General features: G+C 42.1%; 1 protein-coding gene across 2 annotated transcripts; it reads right to left on the bottom strand.

Moving 5' to 3' along the window:
• Positions 1 to 396: 396 nt before the first annotated feature.
• On the bottom strand, positions 397 to 19,392 carry LOC123114398 (methyl-CpG-binding domain-containing protein 9). Of its 2 annotated transcripts, none has more exons than XM_044535848.1 (11): positions 18,516 to 19,392; positions 9,051 to 9,136; positions 8,387 to 8,709; positions 7,093 to 8,217; positions 6,307 to 6,981; positions 5,224 to 5,517; positions 4,188 to 4,523; positions 3,856 to 3,951; positions 2,705 to 3,202; positions 1,026 to 2,471; positions 397 to 847 (listed from the first exon to the last, which is right to left on the bottom strand). In XM_044535848.1, the coding sequence occupies exons 1-11, from the start codon at positions 19,280 to 19,282 to the stop codon at positions 599 to 601; spliced, it is 5,895 nt and encodes a 1,964-aa protein (XP_044391783.1). In that variant the 5' UTR covers positions 19,283 to 19,392; the 3' UTR covers positions 397 to 598. The 2 variants fall into 2 exon arrangements, with proteins under 2 accessions (XP_044391783.1, XP_044391786.1); XM_044535851.1 differs by lacking the exon at positions 18,516 to 19,392 and adding an exon at positions 17,570 to 17,831 and having other exon boundaries at positions 409 to 847.
• Between the last annotated feature and the right edge of the window lie 1,088 nt (positions 19,393 to 20,480).

The following is a 20,480-nucleotide window of genomic DNA, read 5'->3' as shown; positions in this document are numbered from 1 at the left end:
GACGAGAGCCGTGTGCACGCAGTAATGTTTGGGATCACACCATCGTACTGATGCCCAGGCCCACGCAAGAGGTGGAAGACTTGACGAGTCTCTGTGTCCTTCATGGCAAATTCACCGGCGTGAGGTGATGAACGATGCGCTGGAGCAGTGCTGGAGTGTTGTCAATCATGTGAAGGTGGGTACAAATGGCACCAGATCATTGGCTTCTCGGACCTAACATAAATTATCTGTATCCCTGAAAGCCAAACCAGGTTAGCCCAAAAGGAAAAACTACTACGCCCGCATGCAGGTGCTCCTGGCTGAAAAATTAAACGCCAGCTCTTACTGATACCATCCTCGAAACAATGCATTTTCCTCCTAATTTGCCGGCACTAACATATCTAAGGCGCAAAACTAGAGTCTGGTAAATAGTATGTCTTATTAGAATGAACGGTCAAGTTTGCAGCTTTGCAGGAACACCAGAATTAAAGCTAGCTCTAAAGCCTCAAGGGACCACATAATAACCAAAGACACTGTCTATCACCAAAGCATCACATTGTTGCACATAACAAAGCGGAGCATCTAAGTTTGGGGTATACAATGGATCGAGCGGCGCAAATTATGACGCTGATGGTTCTGGCTCTTTCCCCTTTCCCCCCTTGTTCACAACCTTTGTACTGTCAGCCAGCGGCACGGTGTTAGGCTCCTTGGTGTAGATGATACAGTCGTCGAGAGTGTATATCCTGAGAGCGAGCGAGGATACAGTTGAGGTCTTGATAGCTACTGTGAAGGAGGACCAGTACCACCAATCATTCTTCAAGAACTCGGATTTTATCACTCTCTCCAACATGCTGGTCGCCACTACCATCTGGAAGAGGCATAGAATAGATACGACTAATCAGTACAGACCCTCTCAAGCATTTATTTTGTATGGAGATGATGATGTTAGAGAGCTTTTAATATAATGGACAGGCACAAAAATAATAAACACTAGTCTATATTTTGTGTGGCACAAATTAAGGTGAATAAATAGATGATGAAGTCACCTCGGAGATTGATTCTGTGCGCTTCACAAAAGAACGCCATGAATGCCTTCTCATTTGTTGAGACTTTGAGGCTCTGAAAGCTTCCTCAGGCAACGCTGCTTCTATGTCAAGCAAATTTATCTTTAGTTGCTTCAGGATATAAGAGTTTCTTCCTGTAACCGGCCTCAGTGATGACTCCGGAACCAAGCCACCGTTAACAGCCAGCAATCTTGTTGGCTTGTCTGTTGCAGAAGATGCTGCTTCCTCACAGGAAGTAGTATCAGTATCAGTGGCTGGCTCCTTAGTTTTTGACACATTTTCATCACAGGAAGTAGTAGCTGCAGGACAATCTTGAGCAGAATTGGACCCCTCCTGCCCTAACTTTTGTGCAGACATTGCCTGGCATTCTTCTAAGGAGCTGGAAACACAATCATCATTTGGGATGTCATCTTGCCTTTTGTTTTTATTCAGAATTACTGGAGGATCAATAAAAGCTGCACGTGAAGGGACAAAAGACGGAACTCCGTTTGATCCAATAAGTCCAATATCCTTCACTATCTCCTTGTTTGAATCATTGGTGACAAATTTTCTGCAAATCACTTCAAAGTCATATGGGCATGACTTCATCGGTTTTGTGGACTCAGAGGTGGAGCTACGATGAACAGAATCCTTCTCCTTGTTGACATGTCCATTGCACCTTCCAGCATGCTCTTCATACTCAGTTGACGTAAAGTAAGTTTCGTGACATGCTATGCAGTGGCGCCGAGCAGGCCGTATAGGCTCCAAGCAGTCACAGCGACATGTTTTCTCCAAAATTGCTGCAGCCTTGGTACCGGGAAGTTCCATAAGCTGCTGCTCGCTGCCGTTCGACGACCCCTTGGATGATACTGGAGGATCACTGAGAACGAAATTACCCAGCTGGTGATGAAGATGCCTCTGCCGCTGCCACTGCCACTGCTGGATAGCACGTTTCAGCTCCTTCTCCCTTGGATCGTATTCCCTTAGCCAGTCAACAAGGCCACGGATTTCTTCATCCGATTCATAAACAACGACAGATGCAGAATTCCACCCTTTACAATCAGAAGTAGATGGTGGGTCCCTCTCCTTGCTTATCAGCATGCTTCCATCAGCGACCAGTAAAGGACGTTTACCAGATCGTCCTAACACCCAGTACAGTCGACCCAAGGAATCCTTTCCCAGAAAATCTCTTCTCAGGGATGCCATATTAAGCTCTGACTCTACTGTGCCAATTGACTCCTGCACTTTTGAAATCTGGTCCGATAAAGTATCCATTTCACCATATGAAGTCCTCATTTCCTCCTTATCTTTCAAATCCTTCAATTCATAATTCAAAGCATAAAACTTCTTCTGGAGATCATTGAACTTATCTGGACATTTTTCTATATGTTGTCTTATCAGGACTGTGTTGAGCATTTCATCACAAAGAAATTTCAGCATATCTATTCTCTGCATTTTGAAGATAAATGTTAGACAATGTAGGTTGTCACTTTGTCCACTATGAAAATACCGTAAAATACTATTAGGCATACCGTAAAATACTAGAGAAAAGATGATTTGGCCAAGTAAAATCATATAAAGGAATACAACGAAATATGCAATACACAAAGGACTAAAACTTCCAAACACTAAATAGTAGAGATATCTACTTGAAAGTTGAAACATAGAAGGGAAAACCATACCTCTTGTGTGCTAAGCTCCCAGTACTCCTTTTGTGCCACTGCTGGAGCTAACTTAATAAGCATGTCATGATAGGGTCCTTTCCGTTGTGGTTTCAAACGCTGAACACCCTGGTCAAGATGTGATTTCCTTTGACTTGACATGCACGATGGTTTGCTGCGAAATGCTCCTTTTTGCTGTCGTTTCAAATCCCGAGCACCCTGGTCAAGACGTGATTTCTCTGGATCTGATATGCAGGATGGGCAGAACCAGTCTCCTTCTGGTATAAGAGCTAGTGGTGGATTCAAGCAGTATGTATGGTATTCCGAGTCGCAACCATCACACAAGAGAACAACGTGGTCGTCTCGATCAATGCCACACACTTTGCAGATACCCTCCTCCCATGGAGCTTTAGGTAATTTTGTTTCTGCAGTCACAAAATCATGTAGCTCCTTATGTATTTCTGAACCAGTATTCTCACTAGACAGGTAACAATCAAATTTCCGAACAAGGTCAAGCACCTGCACCAGCCATGTAAAAAGAACAGAAAGACAAAAGGGTTACTAAAATCCTTGGTAATATTACTTAGTAAACAGAAAAATTTACATTAAGCTAACATATACTCAAATCAGCATAGGTAATCCCAGTGAGACGGTATAAAGCTAACTAAGTGACCCATATTTTTTTCTAGTTGCAATATTATCTTCACTATAAACGCAGGTGACATGAAATTATGGAATCGCGTGAGGTAGTTTGACTAACTTGATGCTATTTTACAGCATGGCTTTAACCAATTAAATAGGCGGCATCATAGTCAATAAAGCATTGGTCTAAGGTGAGCACTTACGTTATGACTCTAACCAATGCAGTTTACATCTAAAAGTAATTGTACTGCTCATTTATCCATATACTCCATATAGTCCATATATTGTGCTGAACTTGAGTAGCACAAGGCCTGAGGACTAGTCAGAATATTTCACAAAGTAGTGTTCAAACTATGTTTTCCTTAACCGAAAATTGGTAATCAAGTACTGCACAAACAGCAAGGAAATACGGAGCATGCATTGGTGTTCTGCGATCAAAAAACACAATTTGCTAAAAATGTCCTTAATTTAACCAGCTGAAAAGTAGGTGTTCAAAGCAGTAAACTACCATACAGAAAGGGATAACAAACCTTTGTCTTATGCAATTCAAAACTCTTAGAGAATTCTAGTACCATTTCCCTTATATCCGTTCGATCAGCACATGCAGTGTGCAGATTGCATATTACCTGCAGGTAAACATAACAGATCAGCAAATTTTCTAGTTTGTGCACAAGGTAACTGTTAGCTTGATTTTCTAATTTCAGCATACTGCCTGTTACAACTCCTTTGCTGATCGAACAGTTAGCACAAGCTAACGCGACTGGAGTATTTGCAGGCTAAGTCATCCATGGAAAATCTGAGCAAATATCCCATGCGTATGACCATAGCATAATACAAAAAAGGGTGTTAAATAAAAACATACCTCTTGCACATCCTCAAAAAATGTCTCCCAAGATCCACAGTAAGCTCCCATAGCCAACCTTATATCAATTGTGCGGAAGTCCAAAGGGCGTGGCACCATACCAGAAAATCCAAGGATGCCCTCATCCTCATACTCATTAGAGTTCACTAGAATAGTTCCAAGCAGATTCCCCAAAATCTTATATTCATCTGAGGAAATGGCATGGCGCAGAGCAATACGACACTTCTTCAAGATAACCTCTGAGATGGGAATAGTTTCCCTTTCATTTCTTGGTTTTTCAGGTTTTTGTGGCACTGTTACACGGCATGCCTCTGACAACACAGATAAAACAGCTTTCTGTCACAAGGAAAGAAAAACTTTTAGTGTATTTTTCAAATAGTCCCCTAGTCACAAATGTCCTCAAAATAAAAGATAGAGAAAAGTATCATGGCAACGAATAAGTCTAATAAGGCAGCAACAGAATACATTTCACAACATAAGCATGGCCATGCTATGCACTGATTTCTCTCTTTTATATAGTAAAACTTTGGTTAAACTGCGATGCTGACAGCAAGTTCATGTTAACCGAAGTTTCCTGCTCAGGCTAAACAAACAAAAACATTTAAATACAAAATACATCATCTGACTGGTTTCCAAGGTTTCAAACAAAATTCTACAACCATTCCTGTCATCCTTTTAAAGGGATACAATACTTCATCACATAAAACAGTAAAACAAAAGATGTGTTAGGGGAACTAGGAAATGGAATTTATGCATTTGTATTGACGGCCAAGGGCAAAATACATGAGTTTTAATCTAGAACGCAACCCACACAACAAACGGTACTAAAACATAAACTAATACAAACTCATACTTTTATTTTTGCAACTCGTTACTTTTTAATTAAGAGAAAAACACCATAAGCATTGCAGCTCGATCATCAAGAATACTCGTTTTTATAAGGGCCTGAGAGCAGGTCAAAGCCTGAAAAAGGAAATTAAACGCAGTCTGGAACAGCAAGAATACAATAACTGCAGCCTGCAGGAGCATTACTAACCTTGGTTCGTCCAGATGCATTAGCCTTGTAGACCTCTTTACTTATCGAATGTTCCAAAACTTTCCTTGCCCATTCTGGTGGTTTTCGGTCCAAAGCTTCATAAACACAATTTCTAATTCTCGTTCCCACATTTGTTGGTAATTTTCTCACAGGCTCTAGTACTTTTGCCCAATCTGGCAATGTTCTATTATCAGCAATAGGCACCTCAGCAGAATACTTGTAATCCATCATAAAAACCTTGTTTCCTTCACTTGATAGAGAACTGCATATCAAATTCTCCGCCTCCAGAAGCAGCTGAAAATACAATACAATAATTACAGTGCAGCAAAAATACACATAAAATTTACCATCGTCTAAAATAAGAACATGGGAAATTTATAATATCTCTTAGTGGGTGAACAAAACACTATAGATAAATTATATTCGATATTATCAAAAAATCACACAGCTAGACAAGGAATCAATGTAGTCAAGATATCTCCGGCCAAATAAGCAAAACCAAGAATCTTGTCTCCACAGATAAGATTTAACAACAAAATTCCTGCAAACAGGTGGAAAAGCTCTGAAAAATATCATAGAAAAAAAACAAATGGGCAGAGTCTCGTAACTGATTATACGAGCCTTGCTAGGAATACTGAAATACATATAAATACAGAGTAATGGTGACAGAAAGCAATACATATAAATACAGAGTAATGGTGACAGAAAGTAATATAACTGATTATACTGCAGAGTCCTGTACATACCTCTTTTTATTATTACTACGAAATACATATAAATACAGAGTAAGGTTTTTTTCCTAAGCTGGATAAAACAGGGATATATGTTATATCCCTCATGGAAACAACATAGAAACATACTATTATGTAGAGTTAATGTGTATAATATAATTGTACAGGGTTGCAATCAAAGCAAATATTAATAAAAGGAAATACAAAGTTAAAGAAAAATATAAAAACAGATAGCAAAATAACCATAGCATACAGCAAGCTAAAGACCACTCATGTCTGATTGAAGAAGGAAAGGAAGCCATAATCCAAATGAATCACAAGGTTCAGATAATTGTAGAAGTAAAATTCTTACCAGGGCATCCTTCTCCATGCCGGCAACCCCAGGTACTGCTCCGCACAGTATGCCACCATCACCGTGTAGGCAGCGGAATAACTTCACCCCTTCTCGACTGGAAATATCAGACACATCCATGCATCCATTTATGGATGAAATAGCTAACATATACCTTCTAGTCAACTCTGGCCAAGTCAACTTGTTCGCAGTCAGCATATCAAAGTTAAATTCCTTTGTTGAAACAAGGCTCTCAGTGTCCTTCTTTCTTCCACGCCTGGGTTTTGATTCTTTGGGGTCAATGTTGAGCTTTGATAATACCTCGCCAAAAAGAACCTTAATGAGTGCAAGATGAACCCTGGGCAATACTGTACCAGTGCACCTCCCAAGTGTCTGGGCTGCCAATTTATCTAGACGCGCTTCCTTCATAGAGGAAGTTTCAACAGGAATAAATACAGACACAATCTCTTCGTTATTGGAGAGACCAGATTCACTATTTGAATGTGGTATAGAAGAATTTGCAGGGGAATTCATTGGTGAAGAGTAGTCCCTACATTCCTGAATGCCCTTTGACAATGTTTCTTTCTGACTTGCACAAATTGGCCACGGTTCAGCAAGTTCATCTTCTAATTGTTCATATGAAGGCACTTCTTCGAGATCAATGATTTCAGCAAAGCGCCCCAAGAACTCCCATATCTGAAGAAAATTTCAATAAGATGGATGCAAGCATAAAAAGGAAACGCACAACTTTGTAAAGATTTGTTTCTCAAATAGCAGAAACAGTGACAGAGATATGTAAAGAGCTACCTGGAGAACATCTGCCGCCGATTCTGGTTGAAGCTTATGGCTAATAGGACGTCCTGGAGGTAGCTTGCGGATGCTAGAACCGCTGGGCTGAGCAAGATCGTGTAGCCCAGTCACCCCAACATGTCTACCATATGGCGTATCTACATTACTTTGACCATCTTTATGCACAGATAAAAGTAAACCACTTGCAACTGTTACAGAAGAATGAAATTCTGCCCTATTGCACAAGAACTGGTAGTTTACGCAAGATGTTGATCTAGGAAGAGACTCCACAATTTCTTGAACAAATTCCAAATCAAGCCCAATTCTATCATGGTATAGCCAATGCTTCAGTAATGTATAAGTAGCTTCCACATCATTCTTCTTTTCTGTAACTCGTTGAATACTGGGGCCATTGGATGAGCAAAATCTAGTTAAGGGAGCGTAAGGACCATCAAAGTTCTGACATCCACTCCCCTTGTTTAACAAATGATTTTCGCTGTTGTGTGTGCATGAGAATACCAGATGCCCATGTTCCGTGTACATTTTTTCGCATGCTTCCACCATAGCAGAAGAAATCATCCCCCATACTGAAGAGGATGATGTTCCCTCAAATTTAAACTCACCAATTTGGTCATTAATATTGGCTTCTTTACTTGGTGGAACATTCTTAGAATTTGAAGGTAGTATTTGCGACATCATATTTGAACTCTGTACATCATTGCAATCCAAAGAAGTCCTTTTATCCTCCGTATCATTGGTAAGACATGATAGGAAATCTTGGTTGGTCTCAGAGGGAATATCCATCATCATATAAAGATCATCATCCATATCATTAGCAGTATCTCCAATAAAACTGCTACTTTCCTTTGTTTCAGCGGCCTTTCTTGCATCATTCTGAGAGAGAATGGTCGAGGCTTCTGGAAGGGGGAACACTGAACATGGTAACCTTCTGACCTTAAACAAAGGCGCAAAACTCCCTCCATCACACACCTCACACTCAAACAGTGAACCAGTGACTCTATCATGCCAGTAAGATGTAAAACCCACCGGCCATATCTGGTGGCAATTGTGGTAGCTTGCATGTTTTTCGATTTCTCCCAAGTTAGTTATGAAGAAATCTTGATATTGAACAGGTAGGCCAACCTAGAGTAACAACACAAAAAAGCAATGTTATCAAAATCAGCGCCAATTGATCGTAAGGTAAAAGAACTGCAGTATAAGAATACAAAGGCTGTAGCAGTGGGAAACAATAACATCTAAAATGGACACTGGATGAAGAATACGAATCTGAAACAGGTAATGAGATACTCACACTGCCATGATGTGCTTGACGGTTGCAATTTTCCGCAAGAAATTTTGGAGGCTTTGGTGGATTTCTTTCTTCTTTACGACTCGGGTCTGTTGCTTTCGTAAAGAATGATGGCTCCTTAAAAGTGCTGGAACTTCCAAACTCGTGCTTCTCAGAAAACTTGGGCAATGCTGATGTTTGTGGAAAATCTCTTCTCCTGCCGCGTGTATGATTTGACCTCTGGTCTATGCTTCCATCAGCAATGAAACTTTGATCCACAGGAGGAAATTGTTGTCTCATGCTAAAACTATGAGGAAGACTAAATGCTGGCATAAAGTGATTCCCATCTGCAACATGATAGCCAGAAGTAGATTATTATAAGATGCACCACCAATGATGGTCAATAGTTACATAAGAGACCAGTCAACTATAGCATCAAAACGGTAGCATGACCCATAGTTTTTTGGAACTGGAATTAAAATTGCCCTTTATGGATAAACACGTACTACGCCTAAGTGGCCACACATGCACTGAACATGGGGCAAGCAGAAGTTTATCTGATGGTATTAGCACAGCAAATTGTTATCTAAAAAGTTACAGTGCATAAAAGATTAAAAGGTGTGGAAATATCCAACAAAAAGCAAATACATCTCTCTTGCAGTACATATGATTGCTCTAACATCCTTACCAAAAGGAGTTGTATTATTCAACAGCAGCCCCTCAAAATGTGAAGTAGCCAATTCAGTCAAATGAGCTCCATCAGCAACACTTACTCTGCGAGGATCAAAAGAAAATATTAACTCTTCTGATGATAATATTAACTCTTCTGATGATAAGGTTATTAGAAAACTTCCTATAACATTTATGATATTATTATTTCAGAGCACCCAAAAACGGTCCAGTTTATAAATTGTATTGCAAAATAGTTGCCACTGTTTTTTTTTTGCAATAAACAGAATTTCAAGAAATCAGAAGTTTTTTTTTACTTCAAACAGATCTTTCAAGAGTAGTCAAAACAATAACCACATGACAATAAAACAGCGAGCATCATGTAGAGTAATGAAAGCACTGCTCTCTAATACAATGAACCAGCTATAGAAAATGCAAGCATGCTTTCAACAGTTATTCTCTTCAGCATAGCACATAAAAGTAGTCTAAAACAATGGAAGGATATTAATGATTTGATTGTTCTACAATTTAGTTTGCAGTACTACTGAGAATTAATGGAGCGCAACCTATTCAACTGTTATGGTTGTAAACTTCTTAACACACTGATATGCAAAGACAACTCAATTGAGAAAATGCAACGCCATAATAATCATCAAGATAACTAAACATTGTACAGAATGATGGCACATATATACGGCCAAGTCTTGATAATAATCACTGTAGGTACTTTATGTACATTTAACCAAATTCCACGTCACTGCTCCAGCATGTATATCTTACAAGAAATGGCTGTACATATAACCAATGAATTAGAACAATTTGGTGTAGGGACACCTGTAAATACATAAGCATTTGTATTTATGTGGATCTAAATGTGATATTAAAATAAGTAGAAGAAAAGTAGAAAAAAGGGCATACATTAGGGTTGATGATCGAAAGCATAGAACGTTACTTTCTGACCGACATTCTTTTCTATAAATTTACTCTCTTCAAAATACAAGAACCAAGCAATCTGACACGTGACCATGGCCCAGTCTCCAAAGGAGACTATCCTTGCAATATGTATGGAATAACTCAACCAAAATAGGAAAGGACTAAAACCATAACATCAGTGCACTCTAACCTACACTTGAAGTCAGGTCAGAATCCATCACTAAGCAGTTTCACAAATGCTCGCCTAATCTTATAGGCTGTATATGATATTGAAATGCTTAATAAAGGAAAGGCATCATTTGCTAAAAATTGGGTAAAATGCATATGAACTGATCAGAAAAATTTGCAGCCATGTGAGAGTTGTCATCAATGAAAAAAATAGCACGATACCCGCAAAAAATAGCACACAATCAAATATAGCTTCACCCTTCTCCAGATGCTACACAAATTATAGCGCGCTAATAGCATGCTATATTTGAAAATAGCATTTTGCAAAAAAATAAATGTCAAATATATCCAGAAATAAAGGATTTCAGCAACTACATTTTTTCCAGGAGCAATACATGCACAAGGTCCAATTCCATGGCATAAACATGCACATTCCTTTCATACCCAGATTCAGAAGTGGTTTGGGCTTGCAGAGGACAAACAATAGTAAATTAGCAACACAAGAGAAGAACAGGTAGTGGACACGCCTAGATAAGATACCATCAAGCACAACAGATGTAGTATTAGGTTGATACCAAGTACTTCTAATTAAGATAGGAAATTGTAGTTCCACTATAGGTGATCTAACATAGAATCAACATGTTTTATTCAAAAAAATTGCAACGGCTGGTGACAAGGAGAAACAAGGTGGCGGCAAGTTTCCTCTGCCACGGCGATGCGGATGGTGACTTGGGCGAGGAAATAGATGAGGCCGACACTGCTACCTGGAGACCGGATGATTAAAGGATGCTCTCACTTGCCGTCTGACTTGCCGGCAACGGTGGCTTGGCTGACATCGCGCGGCGCCACTGACTTGTTGGAGTTGGAGATGTGGCTGACGCCGCTACTTGGAGATGGGAGGAAGAGAAGCCGCTGCCGCCCAGGAACCGCCGCCGTCTCCTTCACTGATGAGTCATGAGATGCCGCCGCCGCCGCCGCCCTAGGTCACGAGCTATTGAACTATTGGAAAATGGGGAATGAGGGTCACGAGTTAGCTAGATTAGGTCGATGGGCTGTTGCATTTGCTGCGTCTGTGAGAGCGGGTGAGAGTGGGTTGGGCTGATATCAGATGGGTCGTGTGAACGCTAAAATGGTAAAACTTTTTTTGTTTAGCGTCGGATTAGCACCGTAGCGAGCAAATTAGGTAAAACATAACGTGGCCCTTCCCGATATGCTATAGCAACGCTATAAGGCCGAAATAGCGCACTATTTTTTAGTTGGTTGTCATGTTAAAAGAAGAATATAATAGATGATTAGTGGGTTTTCTATACATAACTTGATAAGGGATGCCCATGTATGCAGACCTTGGATAGGAAGATTAACCAACCCTCTTAAATAGGATAATCTGACTTCTATAGAACTTGAATAACAAACTTGTCATATGGATATTACTTGTTTATGCCATGGTGTGGTTGCCTCCTAGTGTTTTACTTGTGGAAGTTTACAGCCTTCTAGTTGTTATATATTCCCTTTACTATTGTGATTTTGTCTAACATTTAAATACTCTCCGCATGTGTATTACCCGTTCACTTGTGTCTATTATCGTAATGAGGCAGTACACTACCCTGCCAAGTCTAGCTCCGACAACATCTGTATTTGTATCTGCATCCTAGTGCTATCCACTCTGCTTCTGAATCCAGCAAAATAATGTGGTATAGGGCATGGTCTGAGCAGTATCCGATCAAATCCACTGCACTTGCACATGTAGGCTACAAGGAATGGATCATGCTCCACGCCATCCGATGATTAATAACGCCCTAAGGTGTGAAGACATTAATCATGAAATTACATCATACTTCTATTCTTTGGTGGAGACACCAATGGTAGAAAAATAGGATGAAATGACATAATGTGGGCAAGGGTGGTAGTGGGTCACTAACACCGAGGGTGTTGGTGGCCGGGTGGCATCAAGACATCACACACGTGTTCCGTTGCTCCTTTTTTGTGGCCAATGTTTCCACCACACCTTCCTATGTGATCATAACATATTGTAGGCGGTTTGATGTTCTCGAAGGTGTCCATGGGTGGGTATGGCCACCATATTGTTGTTTCTGGCCTCCAACTTGCCCCAAGAACACTTGATGGCAAAATCAATGATGAGCACAAGGAATTATGTATCTTCGTTCATGGCGCGGTAAATGTCATACAAAGGAAGTTGTTGGTTGTTCCTTGAATAGGACGAGACACAAGTCAAGAGAAGAGAATGTATCCTTGGGAGATAAATTACTTCATCATTTATTGTTTTCCTCTCAAGCATATGGTCTTCTACATACATAGGAAATGCCTCTTAGCAAGTTCACCATAAAGATATCGGTAAATAGGAAAAATCTTCAATCCAGAAAATATGGCAATGTGATCATGAGCAAACCGAGTACACCCTCAATCCCAAGGATCCCATAGATCTTGCAATATGTGAGTCCTCTGGGTTGTAGGTTGTCGACTCAATATAAGAGGTTACTCAATGACATCGCTCGCATGATGTCTCTTCTTTGGTTCATCTCCCTAATGGCCTAAGGTAATTCCCTTTGTGTGGCGAAATCGTCACATAGAAATTCACATAGATACCATTGGCTAGATGGGGGGATACCATGGCATACCTCTCTGAAAATCACCATCGATGCGTGTGTTGAAATGTAATGTCTCATGAACTTAACTAATCGGTTGTGTAGAAGGTCCCACTTAGACTTCTATGAAGATGCACTGAATTATGTCATTGTTCCTTAAAACTCAAAAAATACAAGTGACACTAGCGATCAAACATTATTTGTCTTAAACCTTGAGAGTTTGCTACTCCAAGTCATCAGAAAGTACCTAATAGCTTTTTACTGTTCAGACGCAATGAATGATTCCAATTTCACATCATAACTATGTTTATAGTTGGTCGAACGACAGAAAGAAAGATAAGTTCACATCTCAAATCGAACCGTTATAAGGAGTTAGACCGAATGACCATCTACAGTAATGTGTAAGAAAGAGTTACCCCGTTCATGAAAAATAATGGAAATAGTTAAAACTAGCAATAGCAGCCACAAGTAGAAACATAGTGACGACAATTTTTGAGCCGCGACAATGGTTTTCGACTCCTTATAAGGGTATACATAAATGCCAAATGGTAGTGTTAGGAAAGGCAGGAAACCAAAAACTGCCCCGCATCCTCCGCTTGCACGACACGGGTGGCCAGCCGATCCACATTTTCAAGTGGCCGTCTTCCTGAGCATCCTCTCCTCGTCGTTGCCAGGAGTGGCAACCGGGCTTGCCCGCATAGCTGACGACGGTGGCAGAGCTCCATTCCTGTTTTCGTCCAATAGTCCTTGGCGATGTACTTTGCGACGACTTGACTCAGTAATGGCACACATGATGCAACAACGACATCAGTTCGTGGCTGGGCAGGGGCTACATCACGCCTTCCTATTCCCGATGGCGTTTCTTGCCGCAGGTGTCCCAGTGGCGAAGGAAAGGGAGCCGACACAGCCACCATGTCCTCAATCTGGAGAGCCTCTCCATCTAGTAGGGGCTACCACTGCTCCCAAAGTGTCTCCTCAGAGTTATGGCATGGTTGGATGAGGAGGTGGCAATGCAGTAGATGCCGTGACCGTCGCCTGTGTACCAAAGGGGATGTGACGGTGGCCATGGAACAGATGTCGCAGCCGTCGGGCCCGATATGGCCGATGCGATGTTGAGTACTATCGGTCATGCTTGGCTAACTAGTGTTGCCTCCGTCGACGCGGCATCGGCCAAAAAATGGTCGACGGAAGGGTTGCACCTCGAGATCCAGCACGATTCGTGTGTAATCTGCTGCCGCATGCAATGACGATGGTAGTTGCGGCATTTGGTGACGTCTCATGTAAATCTCATCAACTGCCACTTGTGAGGATGGTGTCGATATGCCTAATCGTCTCAAACTTGGTATTTGGGCAGTGCATCCGACCTTCCGCCCTCATCAAAGTATGTGTTGTGTTGTGGCAAGCGGATCTTGTCATGGTTCGACCGCATGCTCATGTGGGCGTGGCCATCTCTTGTGTGATATCTCACGTCATGACCATGCGCATATGCAGTTGCCGAGGTCGTGGAAAGTGGAGGAGCTAACATACGATGATTTTGATTGGGCGGTGCTTCTGGAGTACCCGGTCTTGAGCTCCAGGGGAAAACCCTAGGTCTAACCTTGGTTGGTTATACCTGGCAATGGCGGTGCTTTTGCATCATTACCATGTTGAAGGCATTGCTTGCAATTTCCTTGGACCTGATCTTCAGGGTGAAAACCCATGATCTGGCCTTCGATGGTGGATTCGACGGCATGAAAGCTTATACGTCGTTTCTTTGATGAGGGCATTTCCTTTGTGGAATCCTTCTCATAGTAATATGTTGTCAAAAGATGGTTGGTGTTGATGGCCGTTGTATATATCGTCCATCGTTGTTGGGTCGCTTTAGACTTCTTCTTTTCTTTCCTTCACCTTGGCATAGATTCGATCTTATATGACTTTTCTTTTTGCCAATGTTATCCTTGTGTGCGTCTGTAGTGGTGGTTGTGTGCATCTTAGTTATGCAGAGATCGGTTGTGTGTTCATTATGCTTGTATCACTCAATGCTACATTATGAGTAAATAAAAAACACCCTTTGTCGAAAAATAAAAACATCAGGGAAAACAAGTCATGGGTGAGAGAAGATATTGGAGTTGGACCATTCTCGATCGAATTAGGACGACCATAGGGAAGAAAGAAATGGAAAGGATTCAATGCAATTGGTCAAATAAGGAAGGGTGTGACAATCCAAGGAAATTACTGGATAAAGGAGACAAAAAAATTGAAGATTTTTGTGTCTTTGGATGAAGTTGAAGGCAAACAAAAAACTCGATGGAGTAACAAATAACCATGGACATGCCAAATTAAAAAGATCCTTTAGAGATCTAGCTAAAGAATGTGTAGCGAGGTCGAGAGGTCAAGGCCGACAATCCTATTTCTGAAGAAAGAAAGCTAACAACAAGAATCGTGTCCACTGATATTGAGCAATGATGCGAAGATAACTACAAAAGAGGCACCGAAATAGACTGTCATGGTGATAGAGGTTAGGCGTGGATGCTAGCAGAAAGATGCAGTACATGTTTGTTTGATGTCCCATACATTGTAGTGCAAGATAGGGATACTGTCCACAATGTTGTGACTCACAACAAATTCTAATGATAAAATAATGTAGATTTCGTTCAATCTTGTAGAAGATTTCTGGATTATGTGAATACGAAAGAACTAGTTCTCTGGGCAGGTGGCACCAGAGGTACATGAGTGCATTCAACCATCGATCATGTGAGCACTCTGCCCATCCTCTTTTTGTCTCTCTTACCATACATCAGTAAGCCTATCTGTCTAGGCGTTCATGTGCCTTCTTTGTTAGGCTTCTGTTTGGTGGTGGTGGCCCCATGGTGGTCTTTCAACTCCATCCTCGCCCTAGTGTGACCATCACGATCTACCTCATAGAGCTAGTGATTCTCAATGCTCGTTAATTTGGGCTTTGCGCCTTCTCTACTAGCTGTATGTCTGAGTAACAGTTTGGCAGCCTGCCTTTGCAAGGGGTTTTCAGTCATATTAGGTTCTCACCACTTGAGCTAGGCAACTCATGTGGCTGTGCAAAACCTATATGATTGGCCTGGCTTGTGCGGGTTTGATCTTTTGTGGTTTCATCACCGAAGACATGGAGAAACATCAGAGTTTAGATCGAAAGGACATTGATGTAACTTCCGATTTTATCATTGATCTTCTTTGTTGGTGGTATTCCAGTTGTTCCAGTCCATTGTACTATCGTCAATCAATCAATAAAGCTGGCCCATTGTTCTAACGGAATCCCCATCTACCATTTCCTCTAGATTAATTTCCATCCGCAGCTCCGCAGCCAGACACCTTCGTATCCGATGCTTCATTTCCTTCTACCTCACTACTAGTGATCCATTCTCCAATTAATCACACCAAGCCAAATCATCTTCTCTTGTGAACCCCGTAGATTCGCTAATTTACTGGAACATACTAGGTGATACCTAACCCCAAACTTAATGGACCGAAAGAGAACCCACAAAAGAGTTCATGATACACATTAAAGGGAACTAGTTCAAATTTCCACACTAGAATTTTGGATAAAGAAAATGCCATACAGGAATATCATGCAACAATGCAAGAGAAACCAATAAGATACCTTCACATTGAAAGAAAACAAGAACAACTACAAATTTCTCTCCTACGGATTTCAAGTCATGGTGATTTTAAAATTCCCTAAGCCTGAACTGCATGTACCCGTGTCACCCAAACATGCCGGTGTCCTACTTCAATAAACTAGTAACACAAATCAAATTAGCGCCGCAACTAGAACAAAATAAAATTATCATTGCGCATGCCCTCACTGTCGTGAAAGGGTGACAACATTAAATTAGCTGCAACTCATACACCCTGTTCTTTGTAGTAAATCAGGGAGAAACATGCAGCAACCATGAATTACTCCGTGTAATACCTAATTTCAGTAGCCACTAAAAGAAGATGCAACACGTACCATGCTGCACCAATGCTTTAGAAAGCCACTGCTACCAGTTGCTAATTATAGCATTTATTTTAAACCGAGTCATTTAGGTCTCAGTGTTATCAACAATCAAGCAAAGCAGAAAAATCCAAAGAACATACCAGATTCATATGCTATGTTGATAGCAAGTCCATCTGTGTAAAAATAAGAAGTAGCAAACCAAACATCATATTACGTTCTCGACTGGATTCACCATTAGTACTACTGGCGTTTCATGAACAACAATCTACCTACTTCTTAGAGCTAGTATATATAAAATTCATTGATCAAAATAAGATCTAAATCATAAGCAGATTGATAAGAGGGAGCTGAGATAACTGCCTGGTGATGTCCCAACTCAAAAGTTCTTATTTTCTATTGGATTAAATTTATCTGGACAACTATCAAACTCATCAATCAGTATGGTGATATCATCTGGGCAAACTCTGTACCTATAGCAAATAATGTCATAAATCATCTCTCATCTCCCAAAACAAAAAGGCACATCTAATTTTTTTTTCTTGGGGTCTGTCTAGGGCACATCGAGTGCCCTATTTGTTACACAACTAAGTGATTCAATCAAACATAAAAAGAAGAGAAAAAGGAAAAAAATTAAACACCCACATGAATCTCCGCAAAAATCAACGACTTAGGACTTAATTAGATGGACACGAGCCCGGCGATCACTTAGGACACGAACCCGGCGATCACTTAGGACACATCTAGATGTGCTTTAGCAAAATCAAGGAAAACAAGAAAGACACATCTAATTTGTAAATTAGTCAATTGTCTTGCGTCGTAAGCCAGCCCGTTAACTAGACTATAGGTTATACAATCTACAAGAAAAATAACTTCGCGGTATACCTTCAGACTCCATTGCTGGAGGAATAAATTAAGTGATCGCCGGGCTCGTGTACTCCATGATGGCATGGTGCATGGATCGGCACCGCGGCAACAGGATCTACACGGGCTGAGACGGCGGGACTCGCTGTCATGGCGCCGCCGCGGTGTCCTTCGGTGGCGTCTGGCGATCGACTAGCGCGCACGGCGGCAGGCGCAGAATCGATCTGAACTGGCTTGTTTTGGGCTAGGTCAACTCACGGTGCTTGTTTTGGGCTTGGGCTTCTATGGTTGGGCTTCTATGGATCCACGTAAAGGCTACGACTGACTATTGGCGTATATACACTTACCCCTCAATCGACTAAAAAAAACGCTTAGCCCTGAAAAAAAAACATAGAATATACTTCTCGAGTGCAATAATTCCTCAAGTGTCGAAAAAGAAGTGCAATAATTCCTCAAAAAGAAAAATCCAGTGCAATAAATCAAATTAGTGCCACAACTAGAACAAAATAGAATTATCATTGTGCTTGGCCTCATTGCCGTGAAAGGGTGCATATACCCTGTTCTTTGTAGTAAATCAGGGAGAAACATGCAAAAACCACGAATTACTCAACACTATGCATGATGCACTCTTACTACTAGATGCTAATTATAGCATTTGTTTTAAACCAAGTCATTTAGGCCACACGGTTATTAACATAACAGTCAAGCAAAGCAGAAAAATCCAAAGATCATGTTCATATGCTGTGTTATTAACAGTCAAGCAAGTGCATCTGTGTAATTAATCATAACAAGTAGCAGACCAAACATCAGCGATCGATTCCCTCCGTCCGATTTACTACCCGTCAAGAAATTCCGGACGGCATGAACAACAATCTACGTACGTACTTCTTAGAGCTATGCATAAAATTCGCTGAACAAAAACATATGTAAAACCATAAGGAAATTATCAAGAGGGAGCTGACATAACTGCCTGGTGATGTCGAGCGGCACGGGTCCTGTCGCACACTCCGGGCACATCCACCCCTCGTTCACGCCCACCGGAGGCCGCCGCGCGACGTGGACGCAGGCTTGGTGGAACCCACGTTCGCACGCGTCGCAGATGACGGTGGATCCCGGCAGCTCGGGAAGGCCGCAGGACGCGCACTGGTTCCCGCCCCACCCCGCTACTCCCGGGTGCTGCACCGGCGCTGGAGGTAGCCCCTCCGCCGACGAACCTGCCGTCGCGCCCGCAATGGCCGACCTCCACCACAGTTCCTCACGGTGGTACGCCAGCGGTATGTCGCCGGCTTGGTGCGCGAGCAGCAGCTGAGTCTGCACGTTGGCGGGAGGCGGGAGCTTGGGTGGCCGTGGCGGCGGCAGCGGAGGAGCAAAAGGGGGCGACTGGAGAACCGGCGGCGGCAGCGGCGGAGGAGCAAAAGCGGGTGACCGGTGAACCAGCGGCCGCAGCGGCGGAGGAGCAAAAGCGGGCGACTGGAGAACCGGCGATGGCGGCACCTCCAGCGATGAACCAGCGGTCGCGGGCGCACTGGCCGTAGCAGCAGCTAACCTCCAGGATTCCGCACGGTGGTACGCCAGCGCTAGCTCGCGGGCATGGTGCGGCAGCAGCAGGTGGGCCTGCACGTTAGCGGGTGGCAGCGGCGGCGGAGGAGGAGCAACGGGGGCAGCGAACTCATGCGGGGGCGACGGCGGTGGCGGCTCGTTGAGGTCGATGTCAAGATGTGGCGGGCGATCCATGGCGAACAGGGGATCAGGGTCGCGCTCAAGCTCAGGCTAGGGTTCGATTCCGGGCATAGCAATGGGGAGGAGGAGGTTAGAGAGAGAGAGAGCGTGCAAGGTAAAGCAGAAGCGCACGAGGGAAGCGGGGCTGGGATTCCGGGGAGAAGAAACGGACTCGGGCTGACGGAACACGTGGACGAGGGGCTGGGGACGCGTAGGTGGAGATGGGCTGTCAGTGAGCAATGCCGTGCCTAGGGAGATGGTCCCGATGGCGCAGAGTGCGTGACGCTAGCTCTTTCGCCTGTGGAGCGGTGCTCTACCATCGGTTGGTGTTGACTGCATCCATTGTTGGTTGTACACACAGACAAAACACGTTAAGTATACTGTTAAGGCATGCAAAAGCAGCTTTTAATTGCATGCTTTGCTGAAATACTACGAGATATACGTCAAAATCATTCATTAATGTCTTTATTTATTAGCATATAGTATATTGCTATTATATATAGAAAAATCTTGTATTAGTTAGGTGCTTTGCTGGAATATGAAAAATTTATTAAAATCGTTTATTAATGTCTTCTTATTAAACGAAATATATAGAAACCATTTATTAACATATACCTTAGAAAATCTTGTATTATAATTGTGTGCTCTGCTGGAATACGAGAAATATACTATTGAAATCAATTATAAATATATATTTTGAAATGGACGAACGACTGGCTAGGGACGCGTAGGTGGAGATTGGCTGCCAGTGAGCAATGCCGTGCCTGGGGAGATGGGATGCGGTGGTGCGCAGCACGCGACGTGAGCTTTTTTGGCCTGCGGAGCGGTGCTCTACCGTCGGTTGGTGTTGGCTGCATATACCATCGGTTGTATACAGAGACAAAACACTTTCAGTGTACTGGGTGGTAACGTATGGAAAAGTAGCTTTCAGTTGCGTACTTTGCTGGAACACGAGATATACACCGAAATCGTTCATTGTCCTCATTTATTAGCATTTATCTCACTAGTATATATTGAAAAGTCTTGTATTAGTTCCCTGCTTTGCTGGAATATGAAATATATATTGAAATCGTTCATTAATGTCGTCCTGTTATAAAAATATATAGAAACCATTTATTAATATATATCTTGGAAAATATTGTATTAATGTGATCACATCTGTAGTCCTAATGATTTTTAGTAGTGGCTTTTTATTTGCGACTTGAATTAGAGT

This window comes from Triticum aestivum, chromosome 5B (genome assembly GCF_018294505.1).
Source record: "Triticum aestivum cultivar Chinese Spring chromosome 5B, IWGSC CS RefSeq v2.1, whole genome shotgun sequence".
Classification (NCBI taxonomy): domain Eukaryota; kingdom Viridiplantae; phylum Streptophyta; class Magnoliopsida; order Poales; family Poaceae; genus Triticum; species Triticum aestivum.
Note: the sequence above shows the minus strand (reverse complement) of the source record. Positions and strands in the feature narration are given on the sequence as shown.